The 24,996-nt window shown below is 35.7% G+C and overlaps 2 protein-coding genes across 3 annotated transcripts in view; both read right to left on the bottom strand.

The window, feature by feature from the left end:
• LOC136848574 (uncharacterized) overlaps positions 1-868 on the bottom strand; it is a 22,328-nt gene extending 21,460 nt beyond the window's left edge. The window contains exon 1 of the mRNA XM_067120862.1: positions 679-868. Within this exon, the coding sequence (XP_066976963.1) occupies positions 679-853 (175 nt within the window). The 5' untranslated portion in view covers positions 854-868. The remainder of the gene's footprint in view (positions 1-678) is intronic.
• A 6,329-nt stretch (positions 869-7,197) lies between these two features.
• On the bottom strand, positions 7,198-23,527 carry LOC136848420 (uncharacterized). 2 transcript variants are annotated; one of them, XM_067120714.1, is made up of 10 exons: positions 23,101-23,527; positions 20,073-20,218; positions 18,048-18,230; positions 17,833-17,943; positions 17,012-17,116; positions 15,310-15,396; positions 11,769-11,864; positions 10,321-10,489; positions 9,260-9,384; positions 7,198-8,626 (listed from the first exon to the last, which is right to left on the bottom strand). In XM_067120714.1, the coding sequence occupies exons 1-10, from the start codon at positions 23,189-23,191 to the stop codon at positions 8,462-8,464; spliced, it is 1,278 nt and encodes a 425-aa protein (XP_066976815.1). In that variant the 5' UTR covers positions 23,192-23,527; the 3' UTR covers positions 7,198-8,461. The 2 variants fall into 2 exon arrangements, with proteins under 2 accessions (XP_066976815.1, XP_066976816.1); XM_067120715.1 differs by lacking the exon at positions 11,769-11,864.
• Positions 23,528-24,996: the final 1,469 nt, after the last annotated feature.

Consider the following 24,996-nt stretch of genomic DNA (forward strand, 5'->3'; position numbering starts at 1 on the left):
TAAATGCTCGTAAACCCCCCACCCCCTTTCTCTTTCAATCTAATCGAAAGTAACTGAGGAAAACAAATAATATAAAAACAAAAACAGCGATGGAATATGTGAGACAAGGCAAAGAGAATTAAATAATACAACAATACAAGATGTACTGTAGGTGACAGACATTCAGAAATCACACTGGACACATGCCTTAGTGTTCTTGCTTCCATTTGTCGAACATTTAGTATTACCATACATACATACATACATACATACATAGAGAAGTGAATACATGAAGGAAAAGAGCATATGTATGGTTTCATACAAACCTACAGACAGACATAACAAAGTACATGTATGCATGCATAAATAAAAGTTACATGCACAAATGGAAAAATAGAACACACATGCATACATACACACAGATAATTTTACAGACGTACAGAAAAATTTGCATAATTGCAGATGAACATCGTAAAATGTATAACGAAAATATACACGCACAAATAACGGAATACATACATACATACAACGTAAAACCAAACAAACCCTAACCGCATATGACCTGTGTGTACTGACGCACCGAGAGTGTCCTTACCTCAGGCGATTTAACAAGGACAATACGAATGGATTTCTCCATTGTTTCATAAATCAGCGAAACTTCTAACAATTCCTCAATACATCCTATATTCTAATCCTCACCCTTGACATTGATGGCGTCTGCGGTTCCACCGAGCAAACACAGAGCGAAGAGCAAGTGAATTTTTTTAGCCTTTTCCAACATGGTCCAGATTGGCACTAACTGGCACTGCGAAGGTCGTTCGTCAACTGATTCGTCATACGACGCTGGCTGGCTGCTGCCAGTGCCCAGTGCCATGACGAAAAAGAAGAAGGGGTATCAGGGTAGTAGGATGTTATAATCTGGCACCTTATTTTGTAGGATCTTAAACAGGATAAGGGTATTTCAGGACATTGACTTCATTCTTACCCAGATTAACACATCTTGAATTGTTCAATTACACGACATAAATCTGCCTTGACAGACTTTACAGAAAAAGAATTCATCTCTTTTCTGTCCAAAATCTGAACGTTGGCAACCGCAGGGACCAGCGGTGATCAAAGATTACCTCGATATAAACGAGGACTTCAATCAAATTGTTTGTTGGATTCGGGTACAAGATGAAGCCGTTTACATTCTGGACTATTTCTCCTTATCTTGTTATCTGGTCGACGAGATAGTCATCTAGTTATCGTAACTTTCACCTTAAGTTTTGAAACGAATGGTCGAAGCTAGACGCTTTAGGCCCCCATAGGAGGGTAGTGCCGTCAGTGTACCTCACGCGGTGCACTGTAGGCATTACTTAAGGTTCTTTGCAGCCAGCGTCCCTTTAGCCCCTAGTTGCAACCGTCATCATTCCTTTTACTATACCTCTATCCATGTTCTCTCCCATCCATCTTGCTTTCACCCTCTCCTAACAATTGTTTCGGCATTATTTTCAGCGCTGAATGACCTCGTAGGTCACAGCGCTTGCCCTATTGACTAAACGTTATATTCTATTCCATTTCCTAGGTGTTGTAAGAAATTGGGTTTTAAGGTAGCCATCTGTCTGTCTGTCCGTCTATAAATCTCTATACAGACGATAGGAATTAATCTTCTCATTCACAAAAAGCCTTTTGCGGTGACGTCGCTGCCCTCATGCCACTTTCCATAATGGTTGCGACTATCCACAGTCGACTTTTAAGAAATACTTATTACCAAACTTATGGCCAACAAAATGCATCTATATTCTGTACATATAATACTTTCACTGATTACATAATTATTTTATTCACTTGTTACGTTATTAAAAGCTTCCTTATTTATTGATATATATATATACATTATATATATATATATATATATATATATATATATATATATATAAATATATATATATATATATATATATATATATATATATATATATATATATATATATATATATATATATATATATATATATATATATATATATATTTTGTATACATAAGTATATGTGTTTATGTAAGTGTATGTATGCATATAAATATATATATATATATATATATATATATATATATATATATATATATATATATATATATATATATATATAATATATATACATACATACATACATACATACATACATACATACATACGTGCATACATACATATATAAATTCTTATTTCCTGAAGGACTTTTCTTTTTATCAGAATTTCGAGAAATGTAAAAGTATTAAAACTCTGGAACGTCAATTTTTAAGAGACCAGTAAGCAACGTATGGACACCCCCATAGCGCTTCGCAGTGGCGCACTGAGACAGTAGTTTCGATATGGTGGCATAGATGTATTTGCTACGCTTGACTGATCATGAAAACTAAGAAGTGTCGCAATAGCAGTAGTCATAGAATATTCTACTGGTGATCTCTCGTCGATTTTAATTAAATATAATCGAAATTATAAAATTACTAAAATGATACAAATGACTGATAAAATTACTAAAATGATAAAAATAACTAAAATTATATATATAAAGCAAAATTACTAAAATGATAAAAATAACTGAAATTATATTTATAAACAACACCAGAAAAACAAATCAATAAATTACTACGATCCGAACGACATGACCATAATGATAACTGATTTATGTCACCACAAATGGTCCTTCCATACTTTACCAAATGAGATATTAAGATAATAAGCTACGAAGATTATAAGATAACATTAAGCAAGCGTGAGTGGGATCCATTTCACGCCTTGCCTTTCAGGTAACACCTGACCCTCTCCCTTACCTTCCTCCCCTTCCCCAAAAGGTTATATTTGTAGTCCTTTTCAGAGAGCATTATGGCCCAAGCTGACCACCAACTAAAGTGTGAGTGCCACATATAATAGGGCGGCACTTAATGGCACTCATTGAAAGGTTGTTTGAATAGACAGCGGAGTAGGTGAGGACCTCACTCAGGTATTACTCCCGTTCAGAGATTTCGATCGATAATCACTTTATCGGTTCCGTTCACAATACGGCGAATTGATTTGCTATACCTGTTGGGTATATCAAAGGAATTATTACTGTTATAATTATTATTAGGGAGGAGACCTTCTCTGAGGGCAGTAGCATTGAATTTGTATTGAGTTTTCTCTATTCTCGCAGTCATCTTTCCATCAGCATGTAGCTGGTATGTCAATCTTCTTAAAGACATGTAAAGATTTTCTGTTGTCCTAGGTTTGTATATTCAATGTATATGGCCTGGAGCTGAAATAAAATCTATTATTATTATCATTGTTATTATTATTTCCTGTTTCGTGTCGACCCGCGCTCTGGCGTTCATCCATGAGAGTATAAAAGCGAATGAAATCAGATATATGATGCACAGCTATAACAATTGTAAACGAATCCGCCTGCTATATATACCTGTGCATCTTGTATCTCAGTTCAGTCGCTTCTGTACACTCATAGACGATCGCCAGAGCGCGTGTCGACAATTAAGAGGAAATAGACTTACGACAACAGAAAGTCTTTACATTTCCTTACGAAACTTGATGTACCAGCTACATGCTGAAGAAAAGAAGATTGTAAGACGAATAGAAGAGACTATACAAATTCAATGCAGTGGAAACAGCTATCATTATTATTATTATTATTATTATTATTATTATTATTATTATTATTATTATTATTATTATTATTATTATTACACCGACTATGGGGGCACATCGCCAACCAGTCATGGCAAGTGAAAATTAGAGGAAAATCTTTTAGAGAAGGTGGACAGCTAAGTAGGAAGAGACTAGAAAGGAACTGAAGAAATGCTGCAAAAGAAAATTAGTGTCACCTACATCACACCTCCAAATGCTCACTGTAGGCGGTGGCATTGTACTGGGTATGCCCATGACACAAATAATTTTTCGACTGATCTTCGGATTTTTATAATAGTTAAATTCACAGAAGATTATCAATAAAAATTATTGTGGCGAGGTAACACATCCGTAACTGGATAGAACTGTAATGGAACCATTGTGACGTCATGGGCAGGTATCATATCTTGACTGGCTGGGTACCACGACCTCAGTCATTAAACCGTGATGTCGTTAAACGTGTCATACCTTGATTGGCTGGGTACCACTACCTCACTCATTAAACCATGACGTCATTGACACGTGTCATATCTTGATTGGCTGGGTGCCACGACCTCACTCATTAAGCTGTGATGTCATTGACACGTGTCATATCTTGACTGGCTGGGTATCACGACCTCAGTCATTAAACTGTGATGTTGTTAAACGTGTCATACCTTGATTGGCTGGGTACCACTACCTCACTCATTAAACCATAACGTCATTGACACGTGTCATATCTTGATTGGCTGGGTATCACGACCTCAGTCATTAAGCTGTGATGTAATTGACACGTGTCATATCTTGACTGGCTGGGTACCACGACCTCACTCATTAAACTGTGATGTCGTTAAACGTGTCATACCTTGATTGGCTGGGTACCACTACCTCACTCATTAAACTGTGACGTCATTGACACGTGTCATATCTTGATCGGTTGGGTGCCACGACCTCAGTCATTAAACTGTGATGTCATTGACACACGTCATATCTTGACTGGCTGGGTACCACGACCTCACTCATTAAACTGTGATGTCATTAAACGTGTCATAACTTGATTGGCTGGGTACCACTACCTCACTCACTAAACTGTGACAACATTGACACGTGTCATATCTTGATTGGCTGGTTGTCACGACCTCAGTCATTAAACTGTGATGTCATTGACACGTGTCATATCTTGACTGGCTGGGTAGCACGACCTCGGTCATTAAACTGTGATGTTGTTAAAGTGTCATACCTTGATTGGCTGGGTGCCACTACCTCACTCATTAAACCGTGACGTCATTGACACGTGTCATATCTTGACTGGCTGGGTAGCACGACCTCAGTCATTAAACTGTGATGTCGTTAAATGTGTCATACCTTGATGGGCTGGGTACCACTACCTCACTCATTAAACCGTGACAACATTGACACGTGTCATATCTTGCCTGGCTGGGTACCACGACCTCACTCATTAAACTGTGATGTCGTTAAACTTGTCATATCTTGATTGGCTGGGTACCACTACCTCACTCATTAAACCATGATGTCATTGACACGTGTCATATCTTGACTGCCTAGGTACCACGACCTCACTCGTTAAAAGGTGACGTCATCGGCACATGTCATATCTTTACTGGCTGGGTACCACAACCTCAGTCATTAAACTGTGATGTCGTTAAACGTGTCATATCTTGATTGGTTGGGTACCACTACCTCAGTCATTAAACTGTGATGTCGTTAAGCGTGTCATATCTTGACTGGCTGGGTACCACAACCTCAGTCATTAAACTGTGATGTCGTTAAACGTGTCATATCTTGACTGGCTGGGTACCACAACCTCAGTCATTAAACTGTGATGTTAAACGTGTCATATCTTGATTGGCTGGGTGCCATGACCTTACTAATTAAACCGTGATGTCATTGACATGTGTCATATCTTGATTGGCTGGGAACCACGACCTCACTAATTTAATCGTGACGTCATTGACATGTGTCATATCTTGACTGGCTGGGTATTACCATGACCTCACTCATTAATATCATGTAACCAAACAGGAATCGCCACGTGTGATAACGTGATTGGCTGATGTCTTACAGCGTTATGATTGGTCTATTTGAAAATGCAGCTGCCTATAAATATCTTTGATGCATGATTAGCAATCAGTGTGGATGGGGAGATGGAACAGGAAGGAAAATAGAGAGGACAGGAAAGGGGAGAATGAAAAACGAAGGAAAGGAATAATCACAAAACTTTAAAAAGAAAACTTACCTCATTCCTAAATTCCAAGAATTGCACCAGATAATGGCATTACTGAACAAATACGACAGCCTCAAGTACAGTCATATATCACCACACTTAAGAACTTTGCACTGAATTTTTAATCCCTAACACCCTAACACATGTAAGAGTAGAAAAGAAACTGAAATTGACAGAGGTAATAGTATTCTAATTGGCACTAACTCTCAGAACTATCGGTGATTCAAACTACAAGTTAATGAAACTCAACTTATGGTTATTGATAATCGAATCCTTGCAGCCTTCACTGCTTCCTTACAAAGGATGATTAGGACGTATTTATGTCATATTTCTGCTTTTGTGGAAGAAATGGAAGAAGAGATAGGAGCACTATTCGCTATGTACATAAAATCGATGTAACTAAAATCGAGAGCCATTATTTTTTTCACCTTACCATGTAAGGTTTCTCACCAGTTGCCGAGCAAAACTACTGCTGATTACCAGTGTCTAATTAGACGCCCATGCTAATTGATTCTCGTTTTAATCTACTTTATTTTTTTGTCTTCCCTTAGGCATCTGTAATGAAAATTTCAGTTTGTTAAACGAGAAAATTATTTGGACAAGAATTCTTCAAGGCTTCTATAGCAATTCCAGGATCTCTGAAATCGACAATTGTCTGTGGCAGCATATTTCTTAATAATCTCAACTCTCGAATGTCGCTTAAGCATCAATTCTATGGATGCTTTTTAGTTTTCGGAAAAGAAAACTATTGTGCCGGCTTTGTCTGTCCGTCCGCACTTTTTCTGTCCGCCCTCAGATCTTAAAAACTGCCGAGGATAGAGGGCTGCAAATTGGTATGTTGATCATCCATCCACCACTCATCAAACATACCGAATTGCAGCCCTCTAGCCCCAGTAGCTTTTGTTTTACTTAAGGTTAAAATTAACCATAATCGTGCCTCTGGCAACGATATAGGACAGGCCACCACGGACGTGGTTAAGGTTTCATGGTCTGCGGCTCATACAGCTTCATACCGAGACCACGGAAAGATAGATCTATTTTCGGTGGCCTTGTTTATTTTTTTACTTATTATTATATGACAATGAGGATACAGGAGTCTGCATTTGCAAACAGGGACGTGTAGAGCAATATGCAGAGTGCAGCCATACCATGTAGAGTAGAGTAATCGAATCACTTCAAATTAATGACATAAACAAACATATATAAACAATTCTCATTATCAGTTATTCATATATATATATATATATATATATATATATATATATATATATATATATATATATATATATATATATATATATATATATATATATATATATATATATAATTTCAGAGCATAAGTGATGACTATGTGTAAAAAAATAAATACAGAAAGATAATTCTAAAAGGAAATTCTCATTATTAATTATACATATGCATTTCAGAGCATAGGCGATGTGTAAAAAAATACAGAAAGATAATTCTAAAGGGGAATTACTACAACTTCTCACATGGCAATAATTACTTATTAAATGATTTGTAATACCATCACCACCTGCAGTACAGAACAAAACAAAAATTAAGCAGAGGAAATAAATTGGTCCCACCCACAAAAAAAAAGCATATCGGAAAAAGGCACAAACATATCACAAATTACTATAATTGATATTCCGTAGAAATGCAATATTCTCTGATGAAATTTCCCCGATTTCATCCGGATAAAAAATAATGGCCGTAATGAGAGAACCAATTGATAATTACAGTCACTTACGGTGTATGATACACTCAAAATTAATTTGAAAGATTTTTTTTTTCAGAGTTGATCAACGCTTAATTAATTACCTGTTATTATCAATTATGGCTTTCATATTCACTTTTGAATGTTCTAATCAGTCTATAATTACTGTTTTATTTCAATGTCCATTCAATGAAACTCATTAGCGTTTGGGGAAGTATCAATGGTCGAAATTATTAGGCTTTTTATTTAGTCCCCAAATTGAGAGCCGCCATAGAGAGACATTTCGATGGAATGTTTTTTGTCTGTTATTTTATCAATAGAGCTTTTTTTGTGGCCACTGGTATTATTAATATTAATATTGATACACGCACATACACCTGGATTCATACATTCGTATGATTCAACACGGACACCCGTTGCAATGGTCCTAGGAGGAGGAAATACAAAGGCATTATTCTACTGTCACTTCTAGAAGAATAATAATAATAATAATAATAATAATAATAATAATAATAATAATAATAATAATAATAATAATAATAATGTTGAATGTTACTGCTGCATCAGCTGGATTCAATTAATATAGAGTTTTCTCTATCTCAATATAAACTGAACGCAGCAGATGCAGCAATGACAGTCAACGCTACATGTCTGAAAGAGGGTATAATAATAATAATAATAATAATAATAATAATAATAATAATAATAATAATAATAATAATAATAATAATAATAATAATAATGGTAATTACAATAACAATAATAATCAACAAGTGCATACTCAAAATTTTCCTCAGAAATACCAGAAGCACCCAACTGCTGCACTAATTGCCAACACTACGTTCGTCAGAGGGTTTCTCTGGACAATACAAAGGAGAGTAAGTCATATTGACGAAGCAGCTCTCAGCAGATGCAGAAAACTACACCTGTCTCCTCTGACAGCTGCACCAGGGCAGTGAGATGTAGTGTGATTCCTGCTATCTTGCTGTTTCATGTATTCCCGGATCAGTAGAAGAGGTTCCAGCTGGTTTAACTGACGCTGGAGAAGCTGAAAGACAACAGCAAGGGGATCTCACGGTCTTGAATCCACAAAATGAAGTGTTTTTTTATGAACTTTATAAAACTACAAAAACGGTGTGTTTTGTGGATCTGGAGTCGAGAAACAAGAGAATTATCTTTATGGGTTTCGAAGAACGTGAAAACTTAGGAGTTTTAATATGGGTCTCAAGTCTGTTTTATTCGAAGTGTAAATAAGGGGTTTTGGTCAAGGGGATTAGCTCGATTTTACTCTTGTGGCCAAAACCGGGCGAAGGGTTTAAGAAATATATACAAATAAGTAATATGCACATGCAACGATACTTTCCAAAAGCAAGATTGCTCAATGTAGATGGAAGAAGAGAGGCCGAACTGGATCGTGCAAGAATTGACAGGGTTAATGCAAATATGCAAGGCTAAAGATGATTGTCGAAGAAATAGTTTAAAATATAAAGGTTGGAAATTACGAAGTTCAGGAATGGGAGGAACCAGGAGACATTCTTGTATGAGGTGGTTAGTGAGTAACTGGTGCTAAGTCTAACCTGTGTGTGAATATGTGGGCATTCACGACACACCTGAATGTATACCTAAGCTGACTAACCAACATTACCTCCATAGATAAGGAGGAGATAAAGGTACAACTTACCGTCCACAACTCTCTCTGCATCATTTTCCGAATCCTGTCTCGGCTCAGGTTTGGAACAATGTCGAGAGCTGCCTCAGCTATGTAACTCAAGTTCCCTAATCCAGGCACCTTGGCTTCGATGTTTCCTGAAATGATGAATATCATTATGTTTATCCTTTCAGTCATTAGATATCAGTAGTACTCAGAACAGTCGTGAAGTTTTGTTATATGAATTGAAATACAAAAGATGATGTTTTTAAGAAAGATATGGTAAATGGCCTTTGTATAAACTTGTAGCATTGAATATGCATATTGTTTGAATCTCTCTCCCTCAAGTGAGTAGATGTGCTTATATCCAAAAATTCAATCTCTTAAGATAACAAAGATCATCTTTTTTTTTTTTTTTTTTGCAATTCTAGTCATGTAATTGGCAATATCTTCCTTCTATTTGGAGCTCACAGAAAAAAAACTGCTTCGTGAAAAGAGATGGGGTTTTTCTCTAAGTTCTGATTTGGTTTAAACACATGCATTACTATTTAGAAAACCTCATTTTCTTTACATCATTCTTTCTGCTCCGGATATTTGCATCTAAGTCGCCTAACACAACCACCTTTTCCAATTCCCCAAACTCAGCCAGGAATATATCCAGCTACTTCCAAAAACTATTAGCTTTCACTTTCATACTTTCCCATTCTGTGTATAGACATGTACTCAGTACAACAGTCCTTAAATTAATTCATTCGTGCTCTGTGACACATCACCACACACAAACACACACACACACTTGTGTATGTATATATGTATTTACGGATACGGTTTTATATATATATATATATATATATATATATATATATATATATATATATATATATATATATATATATATATATATATATATATGTTAGATATTTCTTATATCAAACTCCTTTCAAACTTATCTATTTATTCATCTTTTTAATTTCATATTCAATTTTATTACGGCGTCAATAACTTAGATGTTATGACGCCAGTTTTTTAGTAGCCACAAATCAGTCAGTCAACTTACACACCCACAGACTGACCAGACACGAGAACACCAATACCTATGTCAATTTCGAGGAGCCGCAAGGTCGGTGGACTTTCCAAGCTACTCTGAAGGTGGATTTCTACGGAGATTTCGATGTGGTCCACCAAAATCTCCAGTGAGCTCTCGAGTAAAGGGACGATGGTCATACCGCATCTTCCTTTCATCTTCAAGGTTTGAGTTCTGATCTGGAAAATAAAGGGTAATGCTGACTTATTATTATTATTTTCTATCACAGTCATCCTATTCGACTGGGTGGTTTTTATAGTGTGTGTGTGTGGGAGGGAGGGGGGCGGCGGGCGGGTTCCGGGTTGCCTCTTGCCTCCTTAGGGGTCCATCACTTTTCTCACTAAGTGCTCTGTTTCTAGTAGCACACTTTTCTGCATGAGTCCTGGAGCTACTTCGGCCTCTAGTTTTTCCAGGTTCCTTTTCAGGGATCTTGGGGCTGTGCCTAGAGTTCCTCTTCTTCTTCTTCTTCTTCTTCTTCTTCTTCTTATTATTATTATTATTATTATTATTATTATTATTATTATTATTATTATTATTATTATTATTATTATTATTATTCAGGAGATGAAGCATATTCATATGGAACAAGCCCACCACAGGGGCCACTGACTTGAAATTCAAGCTTCCAAAGAATATTAAGGTGTTCATTCGAGAGAAGCAACAGAAGGTAATGGGAAATACAGAAAGAAGGGGTCAGTTATTAGAAAAACAGATAAATTAACAAATTAATAAATAACTAAAAATGTCAGTACATTATCAAAATACTCTTATACATTATGTTAAGTTTCCATCTCATTCATTGTTATTTTACAGAGAGATGAATTTTATCAATTGGAAAAATATCCAAAATTACATTTTCAGAGTTTGCTATAAATTTCAGCGGTTACAGAGCCTAGCATGAAAAATATAGGAAAACTTATTTTTTGCAAGCTTCTATTCATCTTTTGAAATGTCAAGTGAGAGTAAACAGTATTTTTTTCTGTACAAGTTTAGCTGAAAATAACGAAGCTACTGTGAATTTACTCTACTATCACAAGCCTCGTCTAGAAACATTCTCTCTCTCTCCCTCGCTCTCTCTTTCTCTATCTCTCTCTCTTTACATTTCTTTATTCTTTGTTTATAATTGATAAAGCTATCCACTGTACAATATAGTTCATAGAAGAACAATTACTTTCCCTCTCTCTCTCTCTCTCTCTCTCTCTCTCTCTCTCTCTCTCTCTCTCTCTCTCTCTCTCTCTCTCTCTCTGAGTAATGGTAACTGTACAGTTGTGAAGTGTTTGTAATAAACCCATCTCTCTCGCTCTCTCTCTCAGTAATGGTAGCTGATAAGTTGTGAAGTGTCTGCAATAAACCTACGTCTCTCTCTCTCTCTCTCTCTCTCTCTCTCTCTCTCTCTCTCTCTCTCTCTCTCTCTCTCAAGGAATGTATTCTGCTTTGGCGAATAACATTAGAACTCACCTGGAACGCGAGTTGAAAGGTGTTCTCAATATAAGTGAAGAGTCCTTTGTGACCCCAGTACAATGAAGATAACCCCTTTAGAGCGACATCCTCACACTGCAAAATAATATGTTGACGAACGGTTATTCGTTCTTATAAAATTTAGATGAATGTCCAGTAAAACTTGTGTTATGAGAATACATCATTTGAATATGAAGATAAAATGCGATTTGCGCATGTTTGGGTATTTGGGTTATGTCCATCAGTTAGCGCGTATTCAGACGTTTGACACACGTACGTGCGTACATACATTCCTACATACATACATCCATACATGTATATACATACATACATACATACATATATATATACATAATGGGGCTATGGAAAGGCATTCTGTTTTCTGTCCATAGCTCCATTATGTCTACTGTCTGAGTGTCTGATCCCGCCTTCGTATACACACACACACGCACACACACACACACACACACACACACACACACACACACACATATATATATATATATATATATATATATATATATATACCGGGTGTTTCGAAATTAGAGTCCCTCCCCCCCTCCACAGAACAAATGGAAAGTTATGAAGTTTTCTGCTATAGCCTATCTCCAAGTACATTATTTTAAGTTTCGATTAAGCTATTTTTCATTTTACAGTACATTTCTTGTATTTTCAGACTGAGTGACGGAGCTAGATACAGCCATGGCTAACGACTCGGAGGAAATCAGATGGATTGACCGAATCCGGGCTATAACCTTCATTTCACGTTCCTGGATAGCTAAATACATCGCGAAAAGAGTGAGAATCTTGGAAGGCCTGAAGTCCTTTCTCAGGAGTCAAAAGTCTTTACATCATAGCTGAGGCAGTGGGTAGATCAAGAAAGTCTTTATGTAAATTGGCGCTCGAACTAAAAACAAAAAGGGGAAAGAAGAGAAGTTATAGTGCTGTATATCGTGAGTTGAAAAAATCTGGTATCAAGCCATTTCATGTTATCAGCAAGCCCAACATCACTCAACAAAAGAGAGAAGACCGTGCATGATTTATTGGTTCACTTCTTAAAGATTGGGATAAAGCTGACTTTCTCCATGTTGCCGCATCAGATGAATTCTTCATTTACACAGTCAGGAAGCCAAATCATAAAAATGACATCATTTGGGCTGCAAAGTTGGATGATATCAGCGATGACGTGTGCTATCACCAACTTGTGAAATTTCCTGAATGTTTGGGAATTTTTCTCTGTTTCACAGCCAAACGGTTAATGTGGATCATCAAAGAAAAAGGACAGTCATGGAATGGCGAATACTTCAAAGAAACTGTGCTTACTGGTGGAGTATTTCCTTTCCTTAAAGATCCTGAAAATGTGTTATCTGTTGAAGAAGTCACATTTTTACATGATAAGGCACCATGTTACAAGGCTCTTCAGACACAGGAACTGCTTCGAAACAGTGGTATCGATTTCTTCTTGTCAAGTGAAATTCCAGGTAGCTCCCCTGACCTTAATGTGTGTGAAAACATTGGTAGTATCTTAAAGGATTGTGTTGAAGTGTGCACAGTGAACTATGATGGTATACCAAGCCTCGACGACCTGCGAAGAGAGGTGACCGAAGTGCTCAGGGAAATGGAGTTTAAGCCTCAAGCTGTTTTGCGATTTGCTGAAATCATACCCCTCAAGAATGCAGGCTGTGGTGCAGGCAGATGGAGGCCACACAAAATATTAAATACTCAGAGAGAAACTTAAATAAATACCTGTTCTGAGTTACTTTTGTTTTTGTCCATATCAATTTTAGTTTATGCCGTGGAGGGGGGCCTCTAATTTCGAAATACCCTGCATATATATACATACATACATATATATGTATATATATAATATATATACATATATATATATATATATATATATATATATATATATATATATGTATATGTATATATATAAAAGTGTGTCCGTGTGTACTGTATGTATGTATGCATGTATGTACTCACGCTCTCACGATCCTAAGAGCGCATCAAAGTACGTGCAAGCAATTGCAAGCTGGTTCATGGGAACGCAGCTTACAAACAAACGACTACAGAATCGTCGTCTACCTCTGCTAGGATGCTGAGAGCAACTTGGTGTGCAAGTGTAACATGTATAAGTGTACGACTCAAGTCTTCTCAGGTCATTCGATCTGCTGACACGGCCACTTACTTGCAAGTCGATGGCAAAAGATTCCAAACTGGAAAAATGTTTGTCTCGGGGACTTCGCCATTGATTCAGCATTTAGAGGAAGTGAGAGGCAAAGCTTTTCTCTCTCTCTCTCTCTCTCTCTCTCTCTCTCTCTCTCTCTCTATGTATAGGGTGAAGTAAATTCTGAATTAGAAAGCTGCTAATTAAAAAGAAAAGGGAAACACATTGAAAATGGCTTGGGGGAAAAACGAACCTCTCTCTCTCTCTATCTCTCTCTCTCTCTCTCTAGACATGCTAATCATTTTACAACAGCTTCACTCTTATCTCTACTTTTTCTCAATATAAATTCTAAATATTCTTACTCTTTGTTTGCCAGGCAAAACAATTCCATCTCAACGGTTTGCTTATTTTTCTTTTATAGACATTCGGCTTTCTGACTTAACTGCAGTAAAGAAGATACGGCTCAACAGTCCCTTTAAACTCTTATTATCACTGTTTTAAACCTTCTGATTTTGAATTCTCTCATCTTACCATCACCTATTACTTCTATTCTTGTTACCGTTTGCCAACAAACCACCACAGTGCTTCTGCCCTTTATCCTTAAAAGCACAGACACATTTTCTTGGTTCATTTACTCATTTCAAACTTTTATTCTTCTTTTAATTATCAGTCATCCGTGTGTGTCATCTGCAAACATCAGCTCCTCCAATTTCCATCATATGATATATATATATATATATATATATATATATATATATATATATATATATATATATATATATATAGACAAAATCCACGAAGGAAAGAAAACAATGGAGTGCTACAAGGCCTTTTCTGACTTATAGTCTGCTAAGTAAAGGACTATAAGTCGAAAGGCCTCTGCAGCACTCCATTGTTTCTCTTTTCTTCGTGGATTTTGTCTTTATTTATATACTCATCACGTTCCATATTTTCATGATTCAGTTATACATACATACATATATATTTATACATGTTTATATATATATATATATATATATATATATATATATATATATATATATATATATACATAGAAATACATTCAAATTACAAGAAAATCACTAAAGCATCTACTATAAATGATCAGCCCTTCAGCCATTTCAAAACACATTCGCAGTTAATAAATATGAAGCAGTTTTATGTAAAGTTTCTTTGAAATCAGTCGGTGAGAGAGAGAGAGAGAGAGAGAGAGAGAGAGAGAGAGAGAGAGAGAGAGAGAGAGAGAGAGAGAGAGAGAGAATGCTTCATTCATATCCCATTACCCTGAAGCTAAGAAAAATTGTAGAAGACATATTAATATATTGATCCTTTTCACTATTAAAATTATTCCTGTCGGTCTTGTTTCTACCATACCTGAAGGAGCAGACCCAAATCCAGTTCCATTCCGGTGTTATCGAAGGACAAAGGATCCATTCCAGATTTCCTGATCTGAGGTCGAGCCTGGAATATTGGTAATTTTTCAGTGACTGATTTGTCCTTATGAAATTATTCATATTAAGTATTTTTAATATTTTTTTTTTACAGTTTCTTTATATAATTATTTAAAAATCAGTCTACTTGAATATAAAGAATGGCTTGCTATTTAAATGACATAGAAAATCAAGTTATGGAGTGGAACGTCAAATTCTGTGCAGATCTATGAAAGGTATTAGAATACAAAAATCACAGATTTCTAAGGAAAAATAATTAACTTACGTCTTTAGAAATTAAATAGCTTATTTCATTAAGGTAACAATCTTTTGCACTATTAAAGATAATCTTCGAATATGGAAGACAATCGTAGTAGAAGAGAATCTGAAAATTACTTATGCAGGTGACAATTGTTAAGTGCAAGACCTTGACCCAGTGGTTCTCAATCTTTTTTTAGTGATGCCACCCTAACTAATGCAATCATTACTGTGGCACCCCTTCCTCACTATCCCACCATATAGCATGAATTAACCTCTTATTTAATGAATAAAATTATTATCCATACTCAAACCAAAATCAGCACACCGTACAGGCAGAAATATACTGTACAAACAAAGAACGCATCAGAAGAATTAGATATAAACATAATTGGAGTAGACACTAATAATAATCATATGAAGACTTCTGCAAACTTTTGTTTTTCTTACAAATGTTCATTGAGATGATCTAGCCAAGGCAAAATTAATGACAATCTTGCGGCACCCCTAGGCTTGACCTAAAGGCAAGACCCCAATAATTTCCGAATCTATCATTCATAGCCTGACAGTCCATAAACAATGTTGTGAGACTCTAAAACCACCCTGCTTTCGCAAGAGGTGTCCAAGCATCTTTTTCTAAATCCAGTGATTCTCAAAAGAATCCTTTAGTTGTCTGTAAAAGAAAACTATTGTGTCGGCTTTGTCTGTCTGTCCGCACTTTTTCTGTCCGCACTTTTTTCTGTCCGCCCTCAGATCTTAAAAACTACTGAGGCTAGAAGGCTGCAAATTGGTATGTTGGTCATCCACCCTCCAATCATCATTCATACCAAATTGCAGTCCTCTAGCCTAAGTAGTTTTTTTCTTTTTAGTTTATCTAAGGTTAAAGCTAGCCATAATCGTGCTTCTGGCAACGATATAAGATAGACCACTACCGGGCCGTGGTTAATGTTTCATGGGGCGCGGCTCATACAGCATTATACCGAGACCACCGAAAGATACGAAAGACAGATGTATTTTCGGTGGCCTTGATGATACGCTGTAGCGGCTGTACAGCAAACTCGATTGCGCCGAAGAAACTTCGGCGCATTTTTTATTTGTTTTCTTTTGTCCAAGTCACAACAATCTCCCACACTGTAAACTAATTTTTACCAAGAGTTCAGGCTCTGATGAACGTCGTTCAATTTGAGTTTTCAACCAAATATTCACAATAAAGGATATTTCGTTTACAGCAAAGACAAAAATCAGTTTTGGTAAGTTTCCTTGGTCACCTGGAAAGATGGTGTCGCCCACATGTGCCCCAGGTAACTCACTGGGTGAGATCTACAGTCTTAACCAGTATAGCCTTGTCTACAAAGGTGAGACCAGGTGAGATTCATAAAAAGACTTACCTGCATCAAGAGATAGTCAATGAAGTGAACTGAATCAGGAAACTGCGTGAGAAATCCAGGCGACTTGAAACTCTCATTGATAAACTGCAGGATCCATTGCTCTGTCTGATACAAAAAAATATAAGTTTGTTAATAATTAGACCACTGTCTTAATGGTGCTTCTTAAATTGCTGATTTATGTCACAGAAAATGTTTGTGTTTGTTAAATTACTGGGGACAGTGTCTTTCTCAATTTGTAATCTAAGTTTGTCTTGATATTCCTAGTACCAAAAGCCTGATATTCTTAGTACCAGAAGCCTGATATTCTTAGTGCCAAAAGCCTGACATTCTTGGTACCAAAAGCCTGATATTCTTAGTACATAAGCCTGATATTCTTAATACCAAAAGCCTGATATTCTTGGTACCAAAAGCCTGATATTCTTGATACTAAAAGCCTGACATTATTGGTACCAAAAGCCTGACATTCTTGGTACCAAAAGCCTGTTTGGGGGTAACTGTAGAAAATGCACCTCTTGTCAGAATTCTGTCAGAATTCACAAAATATTAATCGATTTCTACGTATAAGTACCAATAATATGAAAACATTCAGTCTCACTACAAGATTAAATTGGTCACCATTTCAGAAATGAAGGAAATGGCTAGATAGAGAAATGGATAGTGATTTAACATGTGTAAGGATATATATATATATATATATATATATATATATATATATATATATATATATATATATATATATATATATATATATATATATATATATATATATATATATATATATAACCTATATGTATGAATGACCAATGTATGGTACTACCAACCTGGTCTAGAAGAGTTGGCATTAACTGATCAACAACTATTTCGTGAACGTATTCCGGTATCCACAAGAGCTCCGTGATAGTCACTTGTAGGTCTTCGTACGTTGCATTCAGCTGAAATTTAATTGGCAATAAATCTGTTAGGTGAAACTGAAGAAAAGAAAAATCATTTGGAAAATCACAAACAGCAGGTCAGCCAGTATACTGTAATATTTTACCTTTAGTTCTTCTTCGCTCATTTGCAGGGCTCCCCCCTGGTCAAAGATGACTTGTCCACTCAGATAGAAGGTGGCATTGTTGAATGTGATGTTGTACTGGCTGCTAAAACTGAACATGATTCCGGTGGCAAGCGCTGCACTGCCCAGAACAGTTAGCAGTGGTACTTTCGCCTCAACTTGCACCTAAGGAAGGAAATTAAAGACAGATAAACTGTAGTTTGATGACCAGTCCAAGAATATCTGAACTGTCCTCCACTTGGACCTATAAAGGAAGACAATATCAGACTGATTTACTGTACCTGGACGACCAGTCTAAGAATATCTGAACTGTCCTCCACTTGGACCTAAAAAAGAAGACGATATCACACTGATTTACTGTACCTGGACGACCAGTCTAAGAATATCTGAACTGTCCTCCACTTGGACCTAAAAAGGAAGACGATATCAGACTGATTTACTGTACCTGGACGACCAGTCTAAGAATATCTGAACTGTCCTCCACTTGGACCCAAAAAGGAAGGCGATATCAGACTGATTTACTGTACCTGGACGACCAGAGTCAGAATATCTGAATTGTCCTCCACTTGGACCCTAAAAGGAAGACGATATCAGACTGATTTATTGTACCTGGACGACCAGTCTAAGAATATCTGAAGTATATGACCGATTTATTGAGGAAGAGCATAGGGAAGCAATGTCCCAGAGCCAAGAATTTTGTAAATAAAAGTGCTCAATTTGAACCTGGCTTTCTTTTACAAGAAACCTTACGTAGGTGTGCAAACATAAAGTTTCATTGGTGAACGTGACCTCTTGGCTTGTGACTTCATAAATAACACCCAGAGAAAAGCTGATCTAAGGTTAGCATTTGTTGCATGCATTCGAATACTGCCTATTATTATTACTACTCACGCAGTTCTAAAAGATATTTCTTGAAAGCGTGAATTAATATATTCCCAACGGAAAAGGGATGGCATGAAGGAGGTTCTGTCTGATTTAGCTCTCTCTCTCTCTCTCTCTCTCTCTCTCTCTCTCTCTCTCTCTCTCTCTCTCTCTCTCTCTCTCTCTCTCACTGCTTAAGCAGCTCTAAAAGATGTTTCTTGAAAGCATGAATTAATTTATTCAAAATGGAAAAAGGATGGCATGAAGGAGGTTCTGTTTGATTTAGCTCACTCTCTCTCTCTTTACTTAAGCAGTTCTAAAAGATGTTTCTTGAAAGCATGAATTAATATATTCCCAACGGAAAAAGGATGGCATGAAGTAGGTTCTGTCTGATTTAGCTCTCTCTCTCTCTCTCTCTCTCTCTCTCTCTCTCTCTCTCTCTCTCTCTCTCTCTCTCTCACTACTTAAGCAATTCTAAAGGATATTTCTTGAAAGCATGGATTAATTTATTCATAATGGAAAAAGGATGGCAAGAAGGAGGCTCTGTCTGATCTAGCTCTCGCTCTCTCTCTCTCTCTCTACTTAAGCAGTTCTAAAAGATATTTCTTGAAAGCATGACTGAATATATTGCCAACGGAAAAAGGATGGCATGAAGGAGGTTCTGTCTGATTTAGCTCTCTCTCTCTACTTAAGCAGTTCTAAAAGATATTTCTTGAAAGCATGACTTAATATATTGCCAACGGAAAAAGGATGGCATGAAGGAGGTTCTGTCTGATTTAGCTCTCTCTCTCTCTCTCTCTCTCTCTCTCTCTCTCTCTCTCTCTCTCTCTCTCTCTCTCACTGCTTAAGCAGTTCTAATAAATATTTCTTGAAAGCATGAATTGATATTCCCAACGGAAAAAATGTCCGATTTAGCTCTCTCTGTCTCTCTCTTTCTCTTTCATGTATCCTTTGCTCACTTAAGGTATACAAATACAAGTATATGCGTTCAGTTTCTGCAAAAACACTTCTTGAATGTTTTAAAACATCTTTTAACTTGAGTGCAATAAAATAAAGCATGCAGCCTTAAATACCAGGTTATCAAGTACCATTATAAGGAAAAATAATCTGGATAGCTGACTCTCGGGTTGCCAATCTCCCACATACCGATAAATCGCTGAAGTCGGCGGACAGGAGCTCGAGTCTCAGCTCTGAAAATCCCGTGATCTGGTTGTCTGAAGCTTTCATGGTACAGAAGAAATTCGAGAATTCGTACTCGTCTGGGAAGCTCAACGGGTCTGGAATTCTTACTCCTGGAAAAGACGTGGAGGGTCTGGAATTACATTGAATTGTTATGGATTTCCTCGATGAAATTGAGTCTCATCAAACTTTTCGGGGGTGAGGGCGTTGGTCCTACACACCTTTCCACACTGGGTGTAGTCCACAATGGAAAATTACCTACATATGACCTTATTCATTACTTAGGTCAATATAATAATAATAATAATAATAATAATAATAATAATAATAATAATAATAATAATAATAATAATAATAATAATAATAATAATAATAATAATAATTTAGATATGAGAAGACTGAAGGTTAACGCGCCCAAACAGTAGGTGTTATTATTATTATTACAAAGGTAAAGAAAACTCTATATAAAATGAATGCAGCTGATGCAGCTATAACATTGAACACTACATGCTTGCAAGAGGGTGTATATTATTATTATTATTATTATTATTATTATTATTATTATTATTATTATTATTATTATTATTATATTTGTTACTTTTGGTGCTCCTCTTAGTACTAATGCAATGATTCCTAGTCTATCTATCTATCTGCCTTCAGAGGTTTATTTTCTGCATTCAGAGCGATTAAGAGAGAAAAATAAAAGTCCTTAACAGGATTTTCAGACGAATTTCCCCTGCGTTAAAAAATCTGATCCGTCTCGCCCTCGTTTCATGGGAATTCGAAATTAAAAATTCAAAATTTAAAATTCAAAATTCAAAGTTCAAAATTTAACATTTGAAATTTAAAATTCAAATGTTAGAATTCAATATTTAAAATTTAAAATTCGAAAAGCAAAATTTAAGATTCAACATTCAAGATTCAAAATTTAAAATTCAATGTTAACATTCAGTATTTGAAATTAAAAATTAAAAATTTTAAATTCAAAATTCGACATTCAAGATTCAAAATTTACAATTCAAAATTAAAAATTCAATTCAAAATTCAACATTTAAAATGTAAATTTTAAAATTCAATGTCTAAAATTTAAAAATCAAAATTTAAGATTCAGAATTCGACATTCAAGATTCAAAAGTTAATTCAAAATTCAAACGCCTAAATTCTATATTCAAAATGTAGAATTCAAAATCTTAAATTCAGATGTTAAAACTCAAAATTCAAATTCCGTACTTCTAAGGTAACGCATAATCATTAAGCCTGTTCTGGAAGTCACGTGACGTCATTATCTTAAAAATATCAAAACCTGGTTCTGTTTTGGGTCTTCCTTCGAAGACACAAATGCGCAAGCGCGTGGTTCCGGTCAGTTGACTAAGTTTGGTATTAGAACGCATGACTGAATAATAATAATAATAATAATAATAATAATAATAATAATAATAATAATAATAATAATAATAATAATAATTAAGCAAAATAACAGAGCGTGCAAGATTGTGATAAGCTGAAGGGTGATGGGTGGTCAGTCAACTGCCGATGCATTCTGCATGTCGATATGAAAGAGCTGACGCTACTGCATTTGTTCTTTATTCAGCACTACATTGGAGAAACTTTATGGAATGGAATGGAATACAGAATTTAGGCCAGAGGCCAAGCGCTGGGACCTATGAGGGCATTCGGTGCTGAAAGGGAAATTGAGAGAAAGAGGTTTGAAAAGTGTATAACAGGAAGAAAACCTCAAAGCAGTTGCACTACGAAAAAATTGTAAGGAGAGGGTGGGTAGCATGATGGAAGAAAGAGAATATGAACAGAGGTACAGTAAAAGGAATGAAAGGGGTTGCAACTAGGGGTTGCAAAGAACCTTAAGTAATGCCTACAGCGCCAAGAGGCTATAAGCATGCATAACATTCTTCCACAGACAACATAGTAAAGACGATAATACTCCTTAAAGAAGGAAAGTCTTCAATATAATGTATGTAATAAATAACAATAGAAAATTAATGTGATCTAAAGGAATAAGGAAGCACTGATGTGTATGTATATATACTCATGTATATAGTATATATATATATATATATATATATATATATATATATATATATATATATATATATATATATATATATATATATATATATATATATATATACATATACATACAGTATATATACCTATATTGTAAAAACTTTTGGTAGTCCGAACTGTACAATACCTGGAATTTATGTGACATTTTTAAAGTTGCTGTATTTTCGTCATCTCTCTTTCTCTCTCTAAATACGCTTAGCAAACAAATATTCCCTAAAAGTACGATACTGTTGTCAAATTACTCCTATCTTAAGGCGCAGATCTTTTGCTTTCAACACTAATTCCACATCCTTCTGTAGAAGCCTTTGCTACTGCTTCTCTAATATTATATATATATATATATATATATATATATATATATATATATATATATATATATATATATATATATATATATATATATATATATACACACACACATATATATGTATATATATTTGTATACAAATATATACACACACACATATATATATATATATATATATATATATATATATATATATATATATATATATATATATATATATTTATATATATACACACACACATATATATGTATATATATTTGTATACAAATATATGTACATATATATATATATATATATATATATATATATATATATGTATATATATTTGTATACAAATATATACACACGCCTGTGTGTGGAAAATATAGTGACATTTTACATGACATCTGGTTAACATAAAAAAAGTTCAACATCAGTCTTACAATATGCATTGAAACCTTCACAATAAACTCGAGCTGAGAAGTTCCTTCGCACCACGCAATACATTTGCAACAAATTAACAAAAGAAAGACGTCAAAAAACTAGAGAGAAGAGAAAAAATAAGAAAAGGGATGAAGGACAAGGCTACGCGGACACGAAGCTTGAGATAAAATCTTTTCACATACCTATGTCTGAAACCGGTACTGATTTGACCAACACGAAAAACAGTACTTTGATGAAAAGACACACAATTCCCTTTTCTACAAACTTCTTCATCTTCACACGGAAGAGCCGACGACAAAACTGACTAAAACTGACTTTCCAACTATGAGGAGGGAGTGACCAAGGAACCCTGGGTCATATTTGATGATCCAAGCTAAGAGACCGACTGCTGACGGGATCAGTTTCCGCTGAGAAGACTTTTTTTTTTTTTTCTCTTGAGTATATGACCTCGTCTTGAATGATTGTGGCATTAGACTCTACTATCGTTAAATATTCCTTTCTATGTATACTTTATGTATATCTGTTTGTGTATGTTTGTGAATACGTGTTTATACGCCAATATAGAGAAAGGGGGATTCATCAAATCTCGGGAATTATTAATGTTTTATATATACATATACTGCATATGTATATATACTGTATGTATATATATGTGTATATGTATAAATATATATATACATATATATATATATATATATATATATATATATATATATATATATATATATATATATATATATATATATATATATATATATATATATATATATATATATATATACTGCATCTAAGCCAAAGCCCCAAGTTCGGATCCAGGATCCGAGCTTGGGGCTTTAACTGAGATGCAGTGATAAATAAACGACTTGAACATTCAGCCATCTATTTGGACAGCTGAATGAACGATGTTTGTCTTATATCTACAAATCAATAACTGGATTGCAAATAAATTATTTTCAGGATGACCTTGCAAACAACACCTTGCTTCTAAAACAGAAACAAGGGAAAGCAATCCTTTGCAGAATTTAGATTTTAATCGACTGTGTGTAAGACATGTCATAAACAAATGTCGGCAATTTGTTCCAAAATCACCACAAACATACTGAATACAAGTCGCCAATTTATTGATTACCCAGCATTTGCTTAAGACCCATTCCCCTCTGACGGTCGTCGACTCGTTTTCAACTTGTTGGCGATATGTATGTGATATGCATCCAACATTGCCGACACGTTTATGACATGCTCTAATGTAGTGTGCAAGACCGGATTTTGGTATATTCCACAATCATCACAGACAGACTGAATACAAGTCGCCAATTTATTGATTACACAGCATTTGCTTAAGATGCATTCTCCACCGGCAGTCGTCGACTTGTTTTCAACTTGCTGGTGATATGCATGTGACATTTTGCCAGTATGTTTCTGACATGCTTTGCCACAGTGTGAAAACTTAGGGTGTCCAGGCAACCATCTTCAGGGGTTATGGTCAACATGACACCAAGTTACCGGAGTAATAATTCCACAAAAATACAAGTCGACAATTTGTTGGTTACCCAGCATTTGTTAAAGAGCCCTTCTCCACTGACGGTCGTCGACATGTTTTCAACATGTATGTGACACGTTGCCAATATGTTTATGACATGCTTTACAATACAGGTGTTAAAGCTTGGGGTGTCCAGGCGACCATCTTCAGGGGTTTTGATCGACGCGACGCCATCTCCCTGGAGAAACAATTGCAGAATGTTCCCGACATAATATTCATTTCTAAAAGCCGAGGGGCCTTTTCAGGACGCCTCCGGCTATTTTGTCGTTAATCCTGTTTTCCGGCGGCGCGGTCAAAGCTTGAGCGACGATGAACAGCAGCTTGTTTATTTCGTTTGTTTGTTTATTTCGGCCTTGATTATTCAAGGGGGAGGCAATTGTTATTGGTCTCGTGGAATCATCAGCGTTTTCCCCAAATGCGAAAGGTGCCGGTCGTCATTTGACTAATTACGCCCACTACTTTTTTTTTCCCGCCCCTTTCTTCATTTGGCAAAGTGGCAGCGGCGGAGGGCTTTGAGAGTTTTTTAGACCTTTGTTCA

The sequence above is a fragment of the Macrobrachium rosenbergii genome, chromosome 19, assembly GCF_040412425.1.
Source record: "Macrobrachium rosenbergii isolate ZJJX-2024 chromosome 19, ASM4041242v1, whole genome shotgun sequence".
Classification (NCBI taxonomy): domain Eukaryota; kingdom Metazoa; phylum Arthropoda; class Malacostraca; order Decapoda; family Palaemonidae; genus Macrobrachium; species Macrobrachium rosenbergii.

Bases quoted from the DNA above. Each gene is read 5' to 3' on its own strand.
- LOC136848420 (XM_067120714.1), bottom strand. From the start codon at position 23,191: ATGAAGAAGTTTGTAGAAAAGGGAATTGTGTGTCTTTTCATCAAAGTA. The intron at 18,231-20,072 runs GTATGTGGGAGA...TTCCTTCCTTAG, and splicing joins CCGACTTCAGCGATTTATCG to GTGCAAGTTGAGGCGAAAGT. The intron at 17,944-18,047 runs GTAAAATATTAC...ATTAAATTTCAG, and splicing joins TGAGCGAAGAAGAACTAAAG to CTGAATGCAACGTACGAAGA.